Genomic DNA, 19,495 nt, shown 5'->3' on the forward strand with positions numbered 1-19,495 from the left:
GGGGGTTTGCCACCAAAGGGCTATACATTAAATTTACAAATACAAGAGGGGGAAGGGTGCAGTCATGTAAACTACATATAAATTCCCATATTCTCCCAGCATATGACTAAAAAAATGCATGGCCACTGCCGTCCTTCGATTGGAATTTTCTATTACAACTTTTTGAATCAAATTTCATATCTATTATTGTCAAAGAAAAGAAACGGAAAAGACACCCCACTAAGCCTAATTTATTTGAGTACTCCCATATGACCCAGTAAGAGGAGGTGGAACCATATGGCACCTTAAAAAAAGAAACTCATGAGTTTCAGGTTTCGAGAAAAAAATCTATTTGATTCTATGGTGCCAAGCAATAAAAGTAACAGTTGGTGGAGGAAAGCAATATAATGTGGATACCTTCTTGAAAGACACAACAGGAAAGAAGTATTTTTATTTAAATGAAGGTGCAGGACAATTCTTTAGGGAGAGGAAGAGCACCACAAATTATTTCTTCCAGTAAGATATCTGGAAAAAGATGTCCAAGATAACCTCAAGTGGCTGAAACTATAAGATGTATAAATTCTACATGACCTCGCTTGTTAAGGGGAGATTAGAGTCCATCATCATTCAAAAGAAATGTTTCTTCTTCTATTACTACTGACACCAGTTGACACGCATGTCCTGCCGGATAATTCAAACAGCTTATGAGGGACAATGTAATCAAATTAAGAACGTCTATGTAACCTAGCCTAAGATTCTAACTTATTAAAGGTTTTGAAATGACCAGATTCTTACTATGGATTTAAGATAATTTCATCCATTATCGTAGAGTGGAAAAGTACTACTTCCTCCGTTCCAATTTATGTGAACCTATTTCCTTTTTGGTCCGTTCCAAAAAGAATGACCCCTTTCTAAATTTGGAAACAATTTAGCTTAAACTTACAATTCTACCCTTAATGAGAAACTTTTATAACCGCACAAATACTCTGGGCCCCTATTAGACTTGTTTAGGACCACAAATTCCAAAAGTCTTCATTTTTTCTTAAACTCCGTGCCCAGTCAAACAGATTCACATAAATTGGAACGGAGGGAGTAATAACAATAAAGGATTTTTTGTAGTCCGCTTGCTGCATCTCTGCCGATCAAAAAAACACAAAGGAATTTCATAATGCCTTCAACGTAAATGCGCTCGGTACTTGCGAGCATTTCCATTAGAAGTATCACATCACTATCAAAGATTCACTTCTTAGAAGAAAAAAGAGTAAAAAAAATAATGGACACCAATATAATAATTTTGCCACAACAGGGGTATTTTAGAAGTTAGTACCACCACCAACATAAACAATCAGATCAGCCGTAAAGAGACAACAGAGAAGTCTCGATAGACTTTGAACTAGAGGATAGAATCTTGCACCAAAAAAGAAATACAACATAAGCAAATACACAAGCCACCTAAACTAAGAGCAACCATTGTTCCCACTTCTATTAAACTCAAAATCAATCTATCAATTCAAGACGTGTGTTTGTCAACAAACACCCAGCCTAAGGTACCAAATTACCAAATTATATATGGATAGAAGCACATTCTTAGCATACCTTGCATTGGAGATTGGTCACGGTAGACTTCAGTAACTGATCACCCACTATCAATCTCAACTTTTTAATGAAATCATTCCGAGTAATTTTCTTGCTCTAAGCAAAAAACAAAACGAGAGAAATTCAGGGAGCAGGAAGAAAGTATTAAATGAAAATTGTTAGACACAACTGTCAACACAACATACCCTGAACAAGTCATAGTGTGCATGAACCAATTTCATATCTTTAGGAGCGACTTTAGCTGAAATAGCTCCAAATAACATAGAGAAAGGCATCCAGGGAGATTTGGGAGCTTTATTTGTACTTATACCAACATCATGGGATTGCTGTAGGTTGTTTACAAACTGATATTGCTGACACTTCTGCTAACAAAATAAAATCGGAAATTTAAACAAGGAAGTAAACTTATTCACAAGGTTAGGCTAAAACACAAGGAAATTCACATGCTTTCTAAATGTTGCACGTGAACAATAAAATTCTTTAAAGAACGAACAAAATCAAGCAAAAAAGAGAACTTCTCCACAAAAAAATTTCCAACACTAGAATAATGGGCAGAGGCTAAGATTAGAAAATATCTTTGGATTTGGTCATTCCTTAAGAGTTAAGCAGTTCAAATATAAAACAAGGCAACATTGCCTTGCCACCTAATAGTTTCTATATGTAGCTGTGCTCTCTAAAGCAATTGCATCAGCAATTTTATTAACATGTGTCCACGTCAATGTATGTCACAAGCCAAAAGAAAGAGATTTATCACCCAGTTCGCTTCCTATTTTTTCAAGATACCTTCATACCAGATGCTCCTTTAGCTAAAACTTGAGAACACTCCTTCACTGGAAACTTCAAATCGTTTATTAATCCAGACCTAGGAAACAACTTAAAGAGGGGAACAGGAAACTAGATCATTCTCTTTCTTTCTATAGTAAGATCACCGTAAGCGAGGAGATCAAGTGCAACCATGCTTGATATTCAACCATTTCATTTCTCTTGATGATCAAAATTTTAGAATCCATATATTCTCTGAGAAGCTAACTTTAGTCCAACTCATTCAAGTTGGCAAGGTCTGACTGTCTATTCATATTCATAATACATACGCAACAATCTGTGCTGCAGGAAAGCTTGTCAAACCTCATATTGCAACTTCTTGTGCGAACCCGAGGCAGAGAAATGCAATCTCAAGTTAAAGCTCAGTTTCTGAAGAGGAGAGCACATAAGGAATCCACTGGACGTTATCAACTTGTACCAACAGAAGCACTTTGTGTTGCTCCACATTGGTGTAGTAAGGGAAATAGGACTTGTAGTAGCTACTTTTCCCTCCAAATAATCTCTGTTCACCTTATATTATTAGCAAAGACTAATAGGAAAGATAATTCATCAGTTCTCTTTCTCTGTTTTTCTGCTATAGGGATGGGGTGAAGTGCGATGGGGTGGGGTGAGGGGTAAGTCAAATGAAGGATTACCAAATCTGAAGGCAATTTATTCAAGTCCAACTGCTCGTCAGATCCCTGAGAAGTAACTCCAGAGACATCAAGCCTACTTTCTTCCCTTATTGGAGCTCCTGCGGAAATAAATTGCAAACTCAGAGCCACTTCTTAAAATAGATTAGCTAAACAAACCTTACCAATTAATTTGAACCTGAAAATTACTCAACCCGAACGTCAACCATCAGTCAGAAGTAATAATGTAACTTGACAAGCACAATTACTGATTGGCGCATTAAAACCAACACAAGATTGTGTTATGACTACTATTTCTTTCATTTTTTCTCGGATGAATAAATCAAAAAGTATGTTGTAAAAGAAGTGTAACCTCTTCTCTTTTTACTTTAAATACCCTTAAGCGAATAGTTATGATTGCAACTTTATGTCTTTTTGAATTATGATAAGCTGACTACTTGCGGACCCTCACCATAATGATATCAAAGTTCTACATATTAAAATAGTGCATCATGACACTTAAAAGATATCAAGTTTAAAGTCCTGAAGAGCCCATAAAATTTCATTGACATGTATTTCAAAGCAATAAAAACTTTTTAACACCAGAATATCAAGTCGTAATCATCTAAAAATGATACCAAACAAATTAATCTTTTTTTTCAAGCAATCTCCCATTAAATGTTGCATTCGGCAATTTAACATCAGAACGATGACATTCAACGCCTAAATGGTTTAGAATCTAGATCCTTCACCGGGAGACACTAGAAACTGAACATTCATATAACAAAGTTAAGAGACGTATGTCATTATCATAGCGACTTTCTTCCTACAACCTTAAAGGTGAGAAACAACACCTGATAATCATTAAGAAAGTTAAAAGAGTTATTTACAAATAATAAATGAGGGAGTTCCACCTGATGATAATCTTTACAAGGATCCAACACCCAACTTGTGTTGAATCTTTTCTCAATGAGCAAATATCTCAAAATTCCATCTTTATCTTCTATTTTATGATAGAAAAATTAGAGAAACCCATAACACAATGGCCAAAGCAGTGCTATAATCCAATTTTATTATGTTATGTACTCAAGCATAGTAATTGCTACAAAGCAAGTCTTTTAAAAGAGGAATAGGTCCCAAACTAGAATTAATAGATACTTCCGAGAGATTTCACAGCTAAAACATCAACCAAAATTCTTTATTACATTGGAGTTTGAAGTACCACACAACTCAAAATAACACAGGAAATGGTGGAGTTTCTCTTTAAGGAAAGGTGTATAATCAATATATTTTTAAATTCTATAACAATCATGATATTGTGACGTTAAAATATATGGAAAAGGAGATAAATAGGCACCTCGTGCTCCTGAAGACATCCTGAAGCTCACTACATACTCCGGATATATGTGTGTATTCATATTCATATTCCAAACAGTATAATACGTAGGATTCTCCAAATCATCAACACCACTATCATATTTCTCATCGCTTGGATGAGATTGCTTAGAGCCGAAATGCAAAAGTTCTTCATTGCCCAAAATGACACGACAAAGAACCATGTAACGAACGCCATTTTCGTCAACATCACAACTAGCGGCACTGATAGAGACAAAGAAAAAAAAGCAATTGATGCTGAAGTTAGATTGTCCTGAAAGATAAAAATTGCTGAAGTATTGTCCTGAAAGATATCAGTGAATAAAGGATCATTTTTCTTTCTTCTTTCTTCTTCTGAGTTAGGGGATTTGGTGTTGTTTTTTTTGTGGAATTTCGGCGGGGGGTTTGGGGGGGGGGGGGGGTTCTGTTATTAGATATCCAGAGATGATACTATACACCAAATAAGTGTTTGAAAACAGCATTGTTATCTTTAAGTTGCAAGGCTCTTCTTTTCCGTTTTTATTTCCTCAAAGTACAGCGGTCATACAAGCGCAGTAAAACAATTTGGAACTACATAATCACAAAGTTTAATGACCTCCATTAAGCTACTGCATGATTTTAAAACCAATCTAAGATCATGATATTGTAACTCCAAACAATAATGAAATCATCAATAAAAATGACATTGTACTGCAAAGTATTATCCAACCTTTTAGAGGCACGGTCCTGTGCAATGAGGTGCACTCCTACTCCAAGATTAGTCTTCAGTCTAGATGCCCCATGCATAAGGCCATAGTTCATAATTGTACATACTACCTCTTTGGAAGCAGCAAGCCAAGCATACCGAACATTGGAATTTCCACGATAATTTTGGGTTATCTCGACCAGCTTCTCAAACAATTCCAAGCGATTTCTCAAATATTTACTTGAACATTGACTAACTTTGACTATATCCACTTTATGGATGCCATTTATTCCCTTAACAAACATATTTTTAACAGATTCTGCATCCACCAAATTTAGTGCATCTTCTAATTTAGGAGACAGAATTTCCTGATTCTGTTGATTGTCTACAACTGTTTCCATTTTTGCATCAGAAATTTTATCATCAGCAAATTCTTGATTACCTTTAAGAGGATTGACTTTAGTCCTTTTATAACTGACATTTGACTCCTCCACACATTCTTCCAAATTGCAATTATTTGGTTCATGAAAGTCTATTTCAAGATGCAACTTAATTTTAGTTGCCCTATCCGGCTCAGGAGTACTGAAATATTCAGTTCTTTGTGACTGGATGTCAAAGTTGTCATGCATTTTACAACTGAGGAGACATAACTCAGGGAAGAAACAGCCACCTGCTTCGTCTATCCAGGCGATAGGTTTCTCTAAACCAGCTATCAGATCTACCTGAATCATATACAGAATATCAAGGATTAAATGAAAGCCACCACAGTTCACCTCAATCACAGCCTTCTTTGCACGGAAGTCTTCTTTAACTAAACGAACAATATCTAGAGGGAAATCATTCCATTCACCATTTTGATGAAACAAAACACGTTGTGGCAGTCCACTTTTCATGAAATTTGAGTAGTTCTTAAGTATCGATGTCTTGAGATGTGATCCGCAATTAGACTCACAGTCTACAGTCCTTTTTCTCTTCCCAAGCTTGATATAGAAAGAGTTACAGTTTGGTTGAAATAATAGCTCCTCAAGCTTCTCACTGCGGGCTTCAACTATACGTGCCACACACTGAGATGCCACTTCACTTTTTGAGTCGTCTGCAGCAGTCCTACGGCCATTATCTAACACTTTAACCCAGCTTGACTCCATTTATCTACAGGCAACTACTATTTACAAAATTTTTACAGAAAGACTATATCCTAGACTAGTATCACGCAAGTCTGCCATAACAAATTTTGGAGAAACCACATTAAGGAGAACGAAATGCAAAACCTGGCAGGAAAAAAAAAGCAATTAGGGAGTCATTCCATTAAAAATAGAAAAGACGAGATATCTCTTCATATGAACTGCACGACACTCACCATAATGGAACATAATGTAGTTCATACACTGTAGCTCAAGTAATCTGACACCAACTGAATAACAGAAAATCCGAACTCTAGCAATAGATTCACTCCTTTTCGAAGAAATAGAAGTAATTTCCACTGTAATGCTAATGCATATAACTCAAGTACCTTATTTATTTACTTCCCACAAGTGAAATACCAGTAAATTATTAATTCTAATAATGCATTTGGAATTGAGAAACCTACCATATTCTGCAATAAGTGGCCATCTCGGCAGAGGCTCGTTGTCTCCATAATGCTGGTATGTCAAGTCAACGAATTTTCCTTTGCACAAAGGGAAACTTAGAAAGCTAATCTAATTCACCTCCGCTGAAAACATAACTTCGTCAATATTAACGATTAAAAAAATACAAAAATAAATGCTGAACTAAAATTTCCAAATATTATTAAGCAATAAATAAAGTAAACAGAAATAACAAAAAGGTCTATCACTATCTTTCAAACAAAAATCCAAGATAAGCATTAGCATTACTCTCAAATCTCTCATTACCACTTAAAAACTTCAGCTAATATTAGGCAGTAAACGAACAACTGGAAAATAACTACATTGCCTTTTCATGGTTTTTCCTTTTTGGTTTCACCAGACCTTATCTTGAATTGGCTTAAAATTAAGCATACACATAGTACGAGAAATGGAGCGCAACACTACACGTATAATATACGTAACATGCTATTAAGACAACCATAACAACAACAAGGGTGTATCCCATCGGTTGGTGACACCACGATTAAGACTGTGAATGACCAAGGTTCTAATCCAAAGCCTCGACCGGACAGTTAACAGCTATTGTACTAGGTACCTATGGGATGGCCGAGCTGCGCCGACGCCGCCCTTATTTTACATACATGCGTGTATTTACATATATATGTTTTTGCCAACCTAGTCCATGTTTTAAGTAGGTTAGCAAAGCTCTCATTTTTAAGTTCTCTAAGTAAAAGTGCCAGCACATTAAAAATATGGACATTTTTGCCTTTCACCCGTCCTAAATTTAGTCGGACGCCTCTCTAGAAAAAGTTGCCAGCTCTTTTCATGTCACAAAAAGAAGTTCCCTCATGTAACCACTTGGCTTAAATGTTTATATAACGCTCTAGTAATAAAATGGCAAAGGTAAGTTAAAGGGCAAATTTGAGAACTTAAAAAAATGGGAACATGCCAACCTATTAAATTCATGTTATACAACGGCAAATTATATCATAATTATGTACCAAATAAAAGTCCAGCAAAAATTCAATGAAATCATCATAAAATGCTGCACAAAATTCACCAAAAATTCAAATCAATTCATCATAAATAATGTAGCAAGCAAAAAGTTCAAAAAATCTCATAAATAAGCAAAAAAATATCGTAAAAATATTTACCACAAATTAGTTTCAGAAAAAAAAAACAAGATCCAAACCGATCTACCCGGAACAAAGCAAATCGAAACATATCAGATACAGATCTAAGCAGTGAAAGAAAAAAAGAAAAATAGTCTAAGCAAGTTTTAACAGATTCTACCTCTCATTGATTAAACGTAGTCGTCTTTGTCGTCGTCTCGGAAGAAAACGCTACAGAGGTTACGGAGAAGGAAACAAAGCAGAACACAGCAGGTCACGAGACGACGACGTTCAGACGGAGATGATATTCATTCAATTGCTACTGAAATTCAACATCTAAATTAATAAAGAAAAATAGTACTGTATATATTTTGTGAGAATTTCAACTCTTTAAATATCTAGATATGTAGTTTGCTTGGGCGAAAAGAAAGAGAAAATAAATAAAAATATTTTGAGCGAAAATGGAAGGAAAGAGCGAAAGGTCGGCGACCTTACCTTGTAGCTTCGAAGATTGAAGGTACATAGGTAAGTTGTGTTTTTCGGGTAACAACAGGTAAACGATATCGTTTAGTTCCTAAAAATATGCGGACGACGTCGTTGTTATTCTTCGTCGTTTTGCGCAATTTGACCTTTTGTCAGTGTTTGTCGTTTATGTAGAGTGAAAGGATTTTCTTTTTGGAATTTTTCCATTCCTATACCACATAGGAAATATTTTTACCCTACATATTTAAGACCAAATTATCAATCATATACCATACTTAATTAAGGGTCTAATTAATGGACAATTTTTCCTCCTTAATTAAAGGTATCCATATATCCCACGTTTCTCTCTCCTAACCCCTCACCCCACCCACGTTTTTACCCATATCCCATATTCTTTTTACCATTTTCCCTCTTCTGTAACCGAACAAAATTCCACATCGATATTTCTCATTCTCGCCGAGTACTGAAACGTGACAAAGAGCAGAAGATTATCTGAAAAACAATAGAAAAAATTAATTCTTTGTTTATCTGTTAACACCAGAATGTAGATATAGACCTGATTGTCTGATTTGGACAATGACCCCCTTAACATGAAAATGTTCATGCCAGACATGGGGCCAAGCGTAGAAGAAACTCATTAACGCTTGGTACTTTTTCAATACTTAAACTAATTTATAGTTTATTTGTAGATGTTTTGTAAAAAAATTGTAGATGAAGAGAAAATTTTGTAGTCAACATTTTTTTTCAACATAGATTGTAGTTTAATTGTAGTATAAATGTAGTAATTTTGTAGATACCCTTCAAAACAATACTGCTTTATACATACGTAAACTGATTTATAGTTTATTTGTAGATTTTTTGTAGAAAATTTGTAGATGAGGAGAAAAATTTGTAGTCCAACATTTTTTTTCAACATAGTTTGCAGTTTAATTGTAGTATAAATGTAGTAATTTGTAGATACCCTTAAAACAATATTGTTTTATACATACTTAAACTGATTTGTAGTTTATTTGTAGATTTTTTGTAGAAAATTTGTTGACCCAAGCAGCTGCGCATCAGCTCACTCCCGTCAAGAAGAAGAGCTCCTCCCTTTCCCTCATGGAAACCAGCCAACTTCAGCCATGAAAAAACCCATGAAAAACCTCCAACTTATCCTTAAAATCAGCCAAAAATCACAAACAAAAAGCAACTAAATTCCAACGAAAATCAATCCAAAACAGGAGCTCAAACGCAATAAAATCCAGCGAAAACAACCCCAAAAATCAGAGAAAATCAGCATCAAACTCAGCATTTGCTCGACAGTATTGATTTTTGATGACCTTTTTGTTGGGATCAATGACGGAGAGTTGCTACCTCATTTGGAGATGGACGCAGAGATTTTTGCTGAATTTTCAGTTAGTAGTGGGGATGAATCTGATGTGAATATGAAAAAATATTTAGTCCCAAATTTGTAGGCGCCTAATTTGGAAGGAATAAGCTATTCAAATATTTATCCCAGATTTGTAGGCGCCTAATTTGGAAGGAATCAGCTCTTAATATTGGGTATTTAATGAATGTTATAAATTTTGTAGGAAAAATATAAACATGGCAGGTAATAATGGAAATATGCACATTTTTGGTAATAAGGTTTTATATATGGTATAGATAGGAAAAAAACTCTTTCTTTTTTCTTAAGCATCTTGTGTCCAAACTTTCCATTAGTTAGTTAGTCATTAACATTTTCTATCAAAGTTATTGTTCATTTTTTTTAGCTCGAATTAGAAATATTTAATTAAAAGGAAGATCATTCAATTTTTGCAGTAAATTTTTCACATTTATAAATATTTGAGATTACCTTGTCACTCGACGAGAAATTATATTTAATTAATTCTCAAGCTCAATCTTATGTAACTATGAGAGTTAATCATGTCGCAAATTACTTATCAGTTTTTTTATAGGAATTAAATTTATTTAAATTTTAAACTAATTCTACATAAAATAACAATCCCAATATAGTCCCATTATTTGAAAATTTGTTGAAAGTGTCATAAATTAAAAGATCTCATTTGAGAATAAATATATTTAAGATTATTAATGTTGGAAGCAAAAGTTAAGAACTATTCCGAGAACAATTATGAATAGCGAACAATTTTTGGAGTAATGTTGTTGTTTGGAAGGAGGAATGACGAGTATCCGGCATATAAAGATTTATCGTACTCTATCAAATTATAGTAAAGTAAAGTATCCTCGCTCATAGATTGAATATTCTATTTTACAGATTTATATTACCTTGACTTACTACAACAACAACAACAACAACATACCCAGTAAAATTCCACTAGTGGGGTCTGGGGAGAGTAGAGTGTACGCAGACCTTACCCCTACGCCGAAAAGGGCAGAGAGGCTGTTTCCAGGAGACTCTCGGCTCAACAGGAAAAGGCAATAATATCAGAAGAGAAATAAGAGAAAAGACATGTAACAATAAAAGATACCAGAAAGAAAATAGCCACAACAAATAAGTGAAAGGACAATAACACAAAACACCAATGTGAATACAACAAAGACCGCTAAACAAACCTAACGAAACTCTAACAGACTACCCGGTACAAAGAGAGAAGAACTCTTGACTACTCCCTAGCCTACCACCCTAATGCTCGACCTCCACATGTTCCTATCAAGAGCCATGTCCTCGAAAATCTGAAGTCGCGCCATGTCCTGCCTGATCACCTCGCCCTAATACTTCCTAGGCCGCCCTCTGCCTCTTCTCGTACCTGCCAAAGTCAACCACTCACACCTCCTAACCGGTGCATCTAGGCTTCTCCTCCACACGTGTCCGAACCATCTAAGACGCGCTTCCCGCATCTTGTCGTCCACGGGAGCCACGCCCATCCTCTCCCGAATATCTTCATTCTGAATTTTATCCAGCCTAGTGTGCCCACACATCCATCTCAACATCCTCATTTCTGCTACTTTCAACGGCCAACACTCAGCTCCATACAACATGGCCGGTCTAACCACCGCTTTATAGAACTTACCTTTGAGTTTCGGTGGCATATTCTTGTCACACAGGACTCCAGACGCTACCCTCCATTTCATCCACCCCACTCCTATACGGTGCGTAACATCCCCATCGATCTCCCCATCTCCCTGGATAATTGACCCTAAGTACTTAAAACTTTCTCTCTTGAGGATGACCTGTGAGTCAAGCCTAACTTCCACATCTGCTTCCCCCGTCACGTTGCTGAACTTACATTCCATATATTTTGTCTTACTCCTACTCAACTTGAAACCTTTAGACTCTAGAGTCTGCCTCCATACCTCCAGTCTCCTATTAACGCCGCCTCGTGTCTCATCAATCAGAACTATATCATCAGCGAACAACATACACCATGGCACCTCTCCTTGAATATGGTGTGTCAATGCGTCCATCGCCAGAGCAAATAAGAACGGGCTCCGCGCAGATCCTTGGAGTAATCCCATAGCCACCTGAAAAGGCTCTGAGTCACCTCCCACAGTCCTAACCCGAGTCATAGCTCCATCATATATATCCTTTATCGCCCTAATGTAAGCCACCGGCACACCTTTCACCTTCAGACATCTCCAAAGGACGTCCCTAGGGACCTTGTCATATGCCTTCTCTAGGTCAATAAACACCATATGCAAATCCCTCTTCCTATCCTTGTATAGTTCCACCAACCTCCTGATAAGGTGGATAGCTTCCGTAGTAGAACGGCCCGGCATGAACCCGAACTGGTTTTTCGATATAGACACCGCCCTCCTTATCCTCATTTCCACCACCCTCTCCCAGACTTTCATGGTATAACTTAGTAACTTGATACCCCTATAGTTGTTACAATTCTGGATATCCCCTTTGTTCTTGTACACCGGAACCATTGTACTCCACCGCCACTCATCAGGCATCCTCTTTGTCTTGAAGATAACATTAAATAGCCTAGTCAGCCACTCCAAGCTTGCCCTACCCGCATATCTCCAAAACTCTACTGGAATCTCGTCAGGTCCGGTTGCTTTGCCTCGACTCATCTTACCCATCACACCCACGACCTCCTCAACCTTAATGCGCCTACAATACCTAAAGTCTCGGTGACTCTCGGAGTGCCCCAATTGCCCTAACACGATGTTTCCATCCCTCTCTTCATTCAGAAGTTTATGAAAGTACGACTGCCATCTTTGCCTAATCTGGGCCTCTTCCATCAATACTCGACCGTCCTCGTCTTTGATACACCTCACTTGATCCAGATCGCGAGCCTTCTTCTCTCTTGCTTTGGCCAATCGAAATAACTTCTTATCCCCACCTTTGCCCCTCAGTTCCTCATAAAGCCGACCAAAAGCAGCAATCTTAGCCTCTGTGACCGCTACTTTCGCCTCCTTCCTAGCCTCCTTATATCTTTCTTTGTTCGCTCTCCTTTGATCCTCGTCGGTGCTCTCTACTAACTTAATGTACGCCGCTTTCTTGACTTCTACTTTACCTTGGACCACGTTATTCCACCACCAGTCGCCTTGGTGCCCGCCATAATAGCCTTTCGAAACTCCCAACACCTCTCTTGATTATACAGTCCGCCGTCGCCGTCCACATAGCGCTAGCGTCCCCACCACTCTTCCAGGCACCCATATTTGTCAGCCGCCCCTCCAACTCTTGCGCATTATCCTTAAATAAAGCTCCCCACCTGATCCTCGACGAACCCCGTACAAACCTCTTCTTCCTCTTCATCAAAATACCGACGTCCATCACTAGGAGCCTATGTTGAGTTGCGAGGTACTCACTCGGGATCACCTTGCAATCCTCGCACAACCCCCTATCACACCTCCTGAGGAGGAGATAGTCAATTTGAGTCTTAGCCACCATACTCCGGAAAGTAACCAAATGTTCCTCCCTCTTCGGAAACATAGAGTTCACGATCACCAACTCAAAAGCTCTAGCGAAATCCAACAGTGAGGTAGCACCCCCGTTCCTATCACCAAAGCCGAAACCACCGTGCACCTCACCATAGCCACCAGCAGACGACCCAATATGACCATTGAAATCCCCTCCTATGAATAGCTTCTCCGCCAGCGGAATACGCCTCCCAGAAGCGCCTTTTTACCTCCTCGTCCAAGCCTGTTTGCGGCGCGTAAACGCTAATGACCATTCCAGAGTGCTCCCTCCAACTACTACCTTAATCGTCATCAATCTGTCATTCACCCGTCTTACCTCTACCACCGACTCTCCTGAGCTCCCCTGTCCACCAAAATGCCCACTCCGTTCTTGCCCTTCACGACTCCGGAGAACCACAATTTATACCCGTCTACATTCCTCGCCTTCGATCCTACCCACCTAGTCTCCTGCACACACGCTATATTGACCCTCCTCTTCTGAAGAATCTTCGCCAGCTCTATTGACTTACCCGTCAACGTCCCTATATTCCACGATCCAACTCTCAACCTACAGGCTACCTTGTTCCCTTTACCCCCTTTGGGCCCCGTCCCACCCCCCGACCCTTGCCCTACCCCCCTCCCCACTATCCTACCTCCCCGAGGACATGACCCTACTCTGCCATTACAAACCACAGTCTCTATACCTACGAAGGTCTAAAAATAAAATGGAGAAAAAACACCACACAAAACAACAAAGGGAGCAAATAGTAACTACAAGCCCACTAAACTGACTAGACTAGTATGAAATACTACGCTAATAAAGTAATTAACACAGGGGACAGAGAAACAAGAGGCGGGAGGTACCAGTTCCCGTGAATAGAACCTGGAACTCCCGACTTGGTATACTCCCAATGCTACAGAACCTGGCGTATAGCTGCTACTTTACTGCTTGTGCGCGTGTACCTCCCAAAAATGATACCTGCAAAATACACAAACACCCACGGAACCAAGATAATAGTAGCAAAAAACCTAGAAATGAAAATCAATATCTTCTACAAATTACCCTTAAAGCTAAAAATCCGTTTTAATTCGAAATGAAGAATATTTGAAGAAAAGAAACTGCCCCTAAAAAAACTAAGAAATGTTTCAGAAAGGTCAAAGAAAGGGTGGCTCTCGACGGAAAAAGCAGGGAAAATCCAGTAAACGACGGCGACGGAGGAGGTATTTAGTACGAAAAGAAACAACCGTCACTTCTCATATTTATCCCTGTACTTTTATACTGACTACACTGATTTCTAAGAAAGACAAATCCACAAACACTTGAGTTGCAATCACTGAAGGCAGTTGAAAATCGGTGTCTTTTCCCTTGATGCCTTTCTTGTGAAAATCCCAATTTTCCCGTGAACCTCTACCAAAATCCTAACTACCTGAAATTAACTACTTCTCCTCTCCACAAATTCAAGACCCAATTATCTTCTTGAGGAAATTAATGCCCATAGAGATCAAGAAATGAACAAAACTTCAGAAATCAGAAAGATTTTAACTTTTAAATTTTTCAAAAAGAAGCAACCCAAGAATCTATAATTGCCTAGAAATTCAAGAACAAACAAGGGAAGATTCAAATTTCTCTAACTAATTAGAGGAAAAATATTAGAAGAATTAGAAGAAATTCGTCGAAGAAATGGGAAAAAGATTGGTGAAGCTTATAATTTTGACGAATTAAGAGAAATGACGTATCCTCGTTTGAAGGTTGACTAAAATGGCGTTCTTGGGATTGACTAAAATGGCTTTTAGTAACAGTAGAAACTTCGTTTGAAGGGTGGAGCTTTTAGTAACAGTAGAAAAAATTAGTGTATTAAAATTACCTTGACTTACTATTGAGAGAATAAAATTAGTAAATATCAGTTATACTGTATTAAAATTAGATTTCTCGAAATAAGAAGAACTATATGAAAATATATTAAATAAATAAGATACGTAAAATTCTCGATGTGAACTTAATATTATGGCATTCTTGTTTTAAGAGATTCTAAAGTAATATTTGTTTATTTCTAATACGAATATAATTTTACCCTGAAGTATTCTATTATGGCATCCTTGCATGTAGGGATTGGGGGAGTTTTTAGAAATAATAATGGTGACTGGATCATGGGCTTCTATCAATCTTGTTATGCAGCATCTTCTTTGCGGACAGAACTACTAGCACTGGAGCAAGACCTTAAAATCGCCTTGGATATGATGTTCCCAATAGTAGAAATTGAATTAGACTCCTCAAACATGATAAAAATGATAAATGAGGACAATGCCTTTACTAACAATACGTTACTCAACTGCAGGTCATTAATGCACCTATTGAAAATTCCAATGATCAAGCATAACTTCAAGTAGCACATCGACTAACTAAGGAAGCCACCAACCACTTCAACCCAAAAAGATTTGTACCTTGCTCGTTCATCTTTTTTTGTTGAATCTGCATTAGATAAGGACAGGGAAGGAGTATCTTTTGGTACTAAACTTTTAACTACCAATGTTTGTAATAGCTTAGTGGCTATAAACAATAGTAATGTCCTTCGGGACTATGTGGTGTAAGACTCTTGTTTTAGTAATATATGCTTCCTTTTATAGTTCAAAAAAAAAATACTTCTCGGTTGTATTTGTTAATTGACTAATAATTTAATAGAGAAATCTCGTTTTGGATAGTAAAAACTTCTTTCAAATATTTCTACTCTCACGTATTAGAATATTCAAGATCTTGAAGATGTATTATCACCTAAATATCGTATTCCTTAATTGTTCGTATTATCCTTTGCTTCTTTTGAATGCAAGGATTAATACAATATATGTTAAGAAATAAAATAGATTGATATGACAATATTCATCACTCAAGAACCTGACCTTTCGACATATATAAATATAAAATTTCAGATTAAGTACCAATTAAAATATGAATATCATTATAATAACTTATCAAAGTTCATGCGATAATTATCGAACGGAACAAACTTAACACATGGAGGAAATACTACTATATATAAGTAGTAGGCTTAAGTAAAGACTCACAAACAAGAAAATAAGAAATTAGGACAACACTGATATTACAACTTTGAAATAGGAAAGAGAGTCATCTAGAGATAAAGTCGATTTTGTTATTACTGTAACTAAAAAAATTCTCCTTTAATTCTCCGCTAACTCCCTCCTCTAAGAAGCTCAAAATATATGTATTTATAGTTATTTTTCTTTGGCAAGTCAATTGTACACTTTTTTTTTTATTAATAGCCGATATATTATAAAACTAGATAACGTTCAGTTGGTTACAGATAGTAGGAAAATTACCACCCATTGGTGGATTATCACATGCAATACATTGATTGTCTAAGGTTCTTAGCCTATTACAAACATCAATAAATAAAGTTTATACAAAAAGGCAAAGCTCCATTTTCTTCCAAAGTCAATTGTACACTTGAGTATTTTGGTTTTCAACTTGGCAAGTAGTCTATGCTACTTTCTTAAGATGAAGTGAACTCTTTGTTCTGTTTTTATTTTCTCCATTGTTGATTTATATATGATGGGCACTATGAACTTTCGATCTTTAGCTTCTTTCTAGTCCAAGTGATTACAAGTAGTGATTTAGTGACTTTTCTGCTAATTTTATTATTTCCTGCAACATAAATAGAGGATTAGTACCATATTTTGGATATTACAATAAACTTTATGCATGATATTTTTCTCTTTATCAAAGAAGTGTATATAAATTAAAAGGAAAAAGAAAAGAAGAAAGTGCTACCTACATAGGTAACCATAATTTATTTATTTCACCTGTCATTTTAATAAATTCTCTAAAATGAATATTCTTTACTCACTCCTCCTGTGCTTATTTTCTTGTATAAAGTCAACTTTTATATTAAGAAACATTCATCAATCAACTTTGTTCAAGATAATTATAAAAATAGTATTTGTTAAATGACCATAGGCTTGCCCAGTTATAGATCTCTACTAATATAAACTAGCACTAATCATAAAATCTTCTAGGAATTTGTTGGCTTATAACGCAGGCTAAATCTTTGGTAGGACATAAGGGATGTATTTTTAGTGTGACTGACTGTCACGACCCAAACCGATGAGCCGCGACGAGCACCCAATGCCATACTCGGCCCGAGCGTACCACTCTGTAACTGTGAACTCTGGAGGGGTAACCCTCAACTTAGGCCGATGAGGCCATACTCTGAATCATCTGAAAATAACGTCTCTCTCATATTAGGGGTAAACATACCCAAAAGATAATATATATATATATATATATATATGCGTGTGTGTGTGTGTGCAGGCTGACGATATATATGTGCAGGCTGACGAAGGCGCCATGAAAATCTACTGATATATAAAATATACAAGACTCGTCTACAAGCCACTAGAGATAAATGAACTCTACCATGGTCGGGAGAGGGCTAGGACCTACCCATCAAACCTCTCTCTCTCTCTCTTTTTATATATATATATATATATATATATATATATTGTAACGACCCGGCCGGTCGTTTTAAAAATTAATGCCCCGATCCCCTATTAACTGCTTTTCCCGTGTTTGTTTCTGCCATTGTGAGTTGCCGGGAGGAAATATTAGGAGTTCCGAGAGTCTTGGGACACTTAGTCCCTAAATGAGAGCTTAAGTTTTGGAAATTTGACCATAGTCAGAACAGTTTAAAGACGGCCTCGGAATGGGATTACGATGGTTCCGTTAGCTCCATTGGGTGATTTCGGGTTTAGGAGCGTGTTCGGATTGTGTTTTGGAGGTCCGTTGCTCATTTAGGCTTGAAATGCCGAAGGTTGAATTTTTGAAGTTTCCGATTCGATAGTAAGATTTTGATCCGAGAGTCGGAATGGAATTCTGGAAGTTGGAGTAGCTCCGTAGTGTTGGATGTGACGTGTGTGCAAAATTTCGGGTCATTCGGATGAGGTTTGATAGACTTTTTGATCGAAAGCGTATTTTGAGAGTTTTGAAGTTCTTAGGCTTGAATTCGATGCTAATTGGTTGATTTGATGTTGTTTGAGGTGTTTTGAGGATTGATATAAGTTTGGGTAGTGGTATATGTCTTGTCTGTTCTTTTGGTTGAGGTCTCGGGGGCCTCGGGATGATTTCGGGTGGTTAACGGAAAGGTTTGTAGTTGAGAGTTGTAGCTGAAGTTTCAAGTCCGCTGTCATAACCGCACCTGCGGCTTGGGGACCGCAGGTGCGAGACCGTAGAAGCGGTCGAACAACTGCAGAAGCAGTTTGAGGCTAGAAGAGAGTTGAACGCAGAAGCGGTACCGCATCTGCGGTAAAGCTGTCGCAGGTGTGGAAGTCCCATTTAATGAAATATTGCAGATGCGACTACGCCTCCGCAGAAGCGGGACCGCAGGTGCGGTCCCAGGACCGCAGGTGCGGTCCCAGGACCGCAGATGCAGTTTCACTAGGCAGAAAAGGGGCATAATCAAGGGTTTAGTTCAAAACTTGGGAAAAAATCAAATTGGAGCTCGGGGTAGGGCGATTTTGTGGGGTTTTTGAAGAGAAGATCATTGGGTAACAATTCCTTAACCCTTTCTAGTTATATTCCACTAATCTATTGTTAGTTTTATCATTTAATTTCGGATTGAAGATGAAAATTGAGGGAAAATTGGAAGAAAGTTCTTAGACCTAGAATTCGAATTTTGATTGATAATTTGACCTTGGATTTGGATAATTTTAGTATGCATGAGCTCGTGAGAGTATGAGGATTCTGAAAATATAAATTTTACCCGATTCCGAGATGTGGGCCCGAGGGGCGTTTTGGTCATTTTACCTGATTTCGCATATTAACTTAGAATTTATTTGTAGAATCAGTTACTTGAAGTGTTATTTACATTATGCAATTGAATTGAATAGATTTGGGCCATTTGGAGTCGACTACTCGTGGCAAGAACGTGGTTTCGGGTTGATTTTGAGCCAGTTCGAGGTAAGTGGCTTGTCTAACCTTGTGTGGGGGAAACTCCCCTTAGGATTTGGTATTATTGATGTTTGAAATGCCTTGTACGTAAGGTGACGAGTGCGTACTTGTGCTAATTGTTGAAAAATCTGGTTTCCATTAAGTACTTAGAATTGTGTTTTTCCTTTCTGTTTATACTACTTGCAAGTTAAGCCTGTTGTTAGCTTAGGGAAGCATGTCTAATTGATTTAACTGCTTATTTGTTCTACTGCCCTATTTGAATTATGTGCAGTATTTTAGGCTAGAAATACCTGCGTTACCTTGGTGTGAAATTTGATTGAATTGAGTATTCTTCTTGTTGCTACTGAGTGTTTACTTTGGGACTACGGGACGGTATCCCGGGAGATCCCCCTGTATGTTTACTTTGGGACTACGGA

The 19,495-nt window shown here is 37.5% G+C and overlaps 1 protein-coding gene across 3 annotated transcripts in view; it reads right to left on the bottom strand.

Annotated features, from left to right (window-relative positions):
• Positions 1-14,330, bottom strand: part of LOC109237522 (inactive poly [ADP-ribose] polymerase RCD1-like) — a 15,830-nt gene extending 1,500 nt beyond the window's left edge. The window contains exons 1-7 of one of the 3 annotated variants that reach the window (XM_019403835.1): positions 13,985-14,330; positions 6,656-6,778; positions 5,092-6,335; positions 4,366-4,607; positions 3,033-3,130; positions 1,761-1,940; positions 1,576-1,671 (exon numbers count right to left, since the gene is read on the bottom strand). In XM_019403835.1, the coding sequence (XP_019259380.1) occupies positions 1,576-1,671; positions 1,761-1,940; positions 3,033-3,130; positions 4,366-4,607; positions 5,092-6,212 (1,737 nt within the window). In that variant the 5' untranslated portion in view covers positions 6,213-6,335; positions 6,656-6,778; positions 13,985-14,330. Of the gene's footprint in view, positions 1-1,575; positions 1,672-1,760; positions 1,941-3,032; positions 3,131-4,365; positions 4,608-5,091; positions 6,336-6,655; positions 6,779-7,967; positions 8,334-13,984 lie in introns of those variants that run through there. The other 2 variants (XM_019403834.1, XM_019403836.1) reach the window with 2 other exon arrangements.
• Positions 14,331-19,495: the final 5,165 nt, after the last annotated feature.

Source organism: Nicotiana attenuata, unplaced genomic scaffold, assembly GCF_001879085.1.
Source record: "Nicotiana attenuata strain UT unplaced genomic scaffold, NIATTr2, whole genome shotgun sequence".
Lineage (NCBI taxonomy): Eukaryota > Viridiplantae > Streptophyta > Magnoliopsida > Solanales > Solanaceae > Nicotiana > Nicotiana attenuata.